The sequence below is a fragment of the Taudactylus pleione genome, unplaced genomic scaffold (assembly GCF_031769625.1).
Source record: "Taudactylus pleione unplaced genomic scaffold, aTauple2 ptg000116l, whole genome shotgun sequence".
In the NCBI taxonomy this organism is placed as follows: Eukaryota; Metazoa; Chordata; class Amphibia; order Anura; family Myobatrachidae; genus Taudactylus; species Taudactylus pleione.
The window spans coordinates 19973718-19978323 of record NW_028284518.1 but is presented as its reverse complement, the minus strand read 5'-3'; the positions used below and the strand labels follow the sequence as shown (position 1 = coordinate 19978323).

The window sequence follows — 4606 nt, the reverse complement described above, 5'->3', positions numbered from 1 at the left end:
TATTTACTAAGCAGTGTTAGGAGACAGAGTGAAAAGTGATAAGGAGCCAGCCAATCAGCTCCCAACTGTTATTTTTCAAACACATCCTGTGAAATGGCAGCTAGGAGCTGATTGGATGGCACCTTATCACTTTTCACTCTGTCTCCTAACACTGCTTAGTAAATAGACCTCTCCTACGAATAGCCCATGATTTTGTATAGTGCCATATATTCTGGGCACTGCTAATATTCCCATAAATGATAGTAGGGAGTGCATTATGCCTTATATATTTTTTCTTAGTATATATTACTCAAACATAATTCTAGTCTTTAAATGTATTAGTAAAAATGTAGTACATTTGAATTATTACAACCATTACCAGAAAATGTTTACTCAGGGTGAAATATATTGAGAATACTTTCTTAAGAATGTGCATAAACTAAACAAAATGGATTATCATGTCTTGTAATTGTCAAAAGAGTTAGACAAGTGTGTTCATCTGTTTTTGCGATTGTACTGTGCAAGTATGTATATGATTAGGACATTCATGTGGGTGTTCAGTCTAGCCCAGATTTCTGGTTACCTTACAGGGGAGATAAGAAGCAGTGGAGATGAGTGACCTGTCAGCCCAGCCTCCTCCTCTCTCATGCAAGGTGAGCAGCCTCCTGGCGTAACCAGATCAGCTCCTCTAAGCAGTCACTGGAAACTGTCTGTATTATTTCTCACGCAAATCACATACTTTTCATGTTATGAAGTTTATGGAATTCCCTTCAACCATCACAAAGTAAACTGCTGAATCACTGCACACGTCACACGCAGGAGTTTTTTAAACAAAACTTTTATTTGAAAATAAGTTCAGTTCAATAAAATACACATATAAAACATAATTACAAAATCTCTGCTCAGTAGTGGCAGTGCTTAGGCGCTTTTTTTTTGAATGATATCAATACACCTGTAATCATTCTTTATTTTGCTCGATTCGAGCTTATTTAAACCATCGGTTTCATTTATTGGACCACGATTAATTAGTGGTAACCTGTCATTAAAGATTTAAGTATAAATAATTTAAGAAACAATATACTGAATTTACGTTTTGGCACAGTGGTGATTACAGTAGAAATGACCTGGAAATCTATCACCTTTTAACACAATGCTAATATGGATAATTATCTTTATTAAATGTATTACATTGGAATGCTACAATAGACTTGGCATCTGACGATTGGCATATAGAGATACACACAGTTTCTTTGCATAAAACAAACAAACACTTGACAGCCAGGATTCTAGCCTGAGTCGAGGTAATGTAAAGGATTGAGATGAAGAGAAATTGCATTACAAAATGTAATTGTCTCAAAAGAGATCCTCTAAGCACAATGTTTAAAAATGTATTGCGTCAATGTTACTGACATAAATGTTATATTGGTTTGTAAAAAAAAAAGTGCAGTTGAAGGTCACTTATACATATCTTATTAAACATGTGCAGTTCAGTCACTGTGACATAGCCACACTAATAGTAAAGGTAGGGGTCTGGGCCAGGAAATAGACCCTGGTCATTGATAGGAATTACAATCACATTACTAAGGGCAGTGAGCTTTGAAGACAAACATACATGTTTCACTGTTATTAGGAACATTGATACACCTTTGGTTTAAAGGAATAGTCAAAATATCAATATTTCACTGCTTAATTCTAAATACACCCCTGAACTCAGGATGTTATATATTAGGCACTTTTTCAGTAATATCAAAATATTGTATAGACCATAGACAAATAGAAATGTATTTAGTCGCATGACTTAGTAACCCAATTAATTGAACAAATTGTTAGATTCATTGGAAGCAAATCATGCTTTTTGGAGGGTGCAGCTACATAATATACCAAATAAGTCAGAGTGGGTGCTCCAAGTAACATACCTTCCCACTCCCTCCCTTCATTGTCACGCTAGCAATGTCTCTGGCCTGTAGGGGGTATACGAGCCAGGTGAGCGCAGGGTGCAAAGGATCTCAGCATTGCCCAGGTGTTCTGAGTAAGCCTTACTGGGGCTTATGTGTGGGAAGAGAGGGTGGTGTTGGGCAGGAGTGTGTCGGTCTTCCCTCGGGTCAGTAGACAGTTGTTGCCCTTCACTCCTGGGATCCATTAACAGCAGCAGAGCTTCGGGCGTACAATACCTATAGAGTTGTAAGTGCAATGCTGCCCCATTACTACTAAGGGGACTGATGGGGAAAAGGGCGGATGGGTGATGCAGGGAGGATGATGGAGGGTAGGACAGGAGTGGGTAAGTCGGGACTGAAGAAGGGGAGTGTAGTAAAGAACCTGTCTGCCATAGAATCCTTCCACTTAATGATTTGGTGTCTGCTTCTGAGTTCTCTCTTTTCTGGAAAGGTTTACTCAGGATGCTGTCGATTGCAAATGAGCTGGAGAACTTGGTCCCTGGGCTAGTGTCCTTGGTGCTAGTGGAAGGAGTGGAGGATGGAGATGAAGGTGTTCTCTGGAGTCTGCTGGATGGAGGGGCAGAGCCCTGGCCTGATGGTGTGTGATGCTGATGCTGCTGCTCAGACAGAACCTGCAGTTCCTGCTCTTTAAGGCACTTGGTGACCCTGTTCAGCCTCTTTCTTCTGCGCCTGAAAACGCCGTCGGCAAAAGTGTACTCACTGTTGGGGTTCAGCATCCAGTAGTTATCTTTGCCCCAGGGGCGGGACGGCTCTCTTAGGACTTTAACAAAGCAGTCATTGAGGGAGAGGTTATGCCTGACAGAGTTCCTCCAGCCGGTGTACTGGCCCCGGAAGAAGGGGAACTTCTTCATCAGATAGTCATTAATCTCGGCCAGTGTCAGGCGGCCGCTGGCGGAGTCTCTGATGGCCATGGCTATCAGGGCGATGTAGGAGTATGGCGGCTTTGGGCGGCGGGTGTAGGTCTTGGCTTTACCAATCTCGACAGTTTGGGATCTACACCCCACAGGCACCTCTGCACCTTCTCCATCCCTCTCAGATCCCGGTCTCACCTCTCCCTCCTCCTCCGCCTCCTCCTCCTCGCCGCCCAGGCTACCGGTGTCCGTGTCCATCTCAGAGTCCCTTGGGCACAGGGCTGGAGTGGGGCTGTTGGCTACAAAGTCACCGTCTGAGCCCAGCTCATCGTCCCGACTGGAGAGTGGGGACTGCATGCTGCCCTCCATGTCACTGCTGCACACCTTGTCCACATAGGCTGCTCGGGAGAACACTTCCAGGCTCATCCCGATGAGGTTACACTGTCAGCTCTATCTGCAGCTCTGTGTGTGTGACAGCCCTGAGCACAGCGCAGGGCACAGCACCGGGGACAGCACAGCTCAGCTTCTTCCTATGGGTGACAGTATGCAGTCACGCCGGGTCATAGGTCCCTCTCAGAGGCTTAGGGTGTATACTGGGGATCAGCTACTGTAAGTCAGCAATCAGCCTTCGCTGTCCGCATCCCCGGGCACACAGCACCTGGTCAGTAGTACGGTATCGCCACAGCTGCGGCTCGTCACAGTGTGCTAGTCACGGGATGTCAGGTCCCTCCAGTCCGGTGCTGAGCCGTCCCCAGCAGCTGCCTCGGTGTTATTATTATTATTGGTAGCTGGCTCTCCCCTTCATTCGCTGCAGTCTAATATAATAGAGAGGTGGGAGTGGCCATCCAGCTCACCTACTCTATCTCCAGCAAATCACAGGCTTCGTCAACAAGAGGGAGGAGGGGGGAGATAAGGTAGTTTAATTGTAATTAGGATTTTGGATAAGCTTAATGACCCTAACACATTTGTTTGGATGTCACTAGGTATATATTAGTACTACTGACCTCCCCATGTCCCTTCTATCCCATCAGTGGCTGTGTGCAGGTCCCATGGATCAGGAGCAGGTGCCTCTCTCCCATCAGTGGCTGTGTGCACTGTGCAGGTCCCAGTGATCAGGAGCAGGTGCCTCTCTCCCACCAGTGGGCGACTGCGTGCACTGTGCAAGTCACAATCCCTGTGATGAGGAGCAGGTGCCTCTCTCCAGGTGTAACGTGCACTCTGACTTGTAGGTGGCAGAGCCACACCAGGCACCGTACACAGTTCACTTCTCTCCATCCCTATTACTAAGGGAAAGACAAACAGCAGGTCTAATGACTTAACATCTACTCAACATATATACATAGATTCATAAATGTAATTAAAAGCTTGGTAAAATAATTGTTTTTAATGTATTCTATTTTACCAACCAAGATGCTAAAAGTTGACCTTCTCAATCATTCATTCATTCAAGCATTTTTTTCAGTAATTCCTGGTAATATAAAGCATGAGCCCATATATTTGTGTATGTGTGTATTATATATACACATTCACACACTTTTTGTGTGTGTTTGTGTGGAGTCTACATATATATATATATGTGTGTGTGTGTGTGTGTGTGTGCGCGTGTGTATTATATATCATTTATTTATTATTATTAACAGTTTCTTATATGCGCAACAAATTCCCTCACGCTTTACAATTTGAATTAACATTATATTTGGTTGTAAAAGACATACATACATAACAGACATACATAAGGGTAAGAGGACCCTGCTCGCAAGCTTACAATCTAAAGGGAAATAGGTGTTGATACACAAGGATAGGTGCTACATATTGCAAATT

General features: G+C 43.9%; 1 protein-coding gene across 1 annotated transcript; it reads right to left on the bottom strand.

The window, feature by feature from the left end:
• Nucleotides 1-814: 814 nt before the first annotated feature.
• On the bottom strand, nucleotides 815-3618 carry FOXQ1 (forkhead box Q1). Its single transcript, XM_088471796.1, has one exon. It carries the CDS (start codon nucleotides 3209-3211, stop codon nucleotides 1919-1921), a length of 1293 nt encoding a protein of 430 aa, XP_088327922.1. The 5' UTR covers nucleotides 3212-3618; the 3' UTR covers nucleotides 815-1918.
• Nucleotides 3619-4606: the final 988 nt, after the last annotated feature.

Excerpts from the sequence above, each read along its gene's own strand:
- FOXQ1 (XM_088471796.1), bottom strand. The coding sequence starts at position 3,211 with ATGAGCCTGGAAGTGTTCTCCCGAGCAGCCTATGTGGACAAGGTGTGC.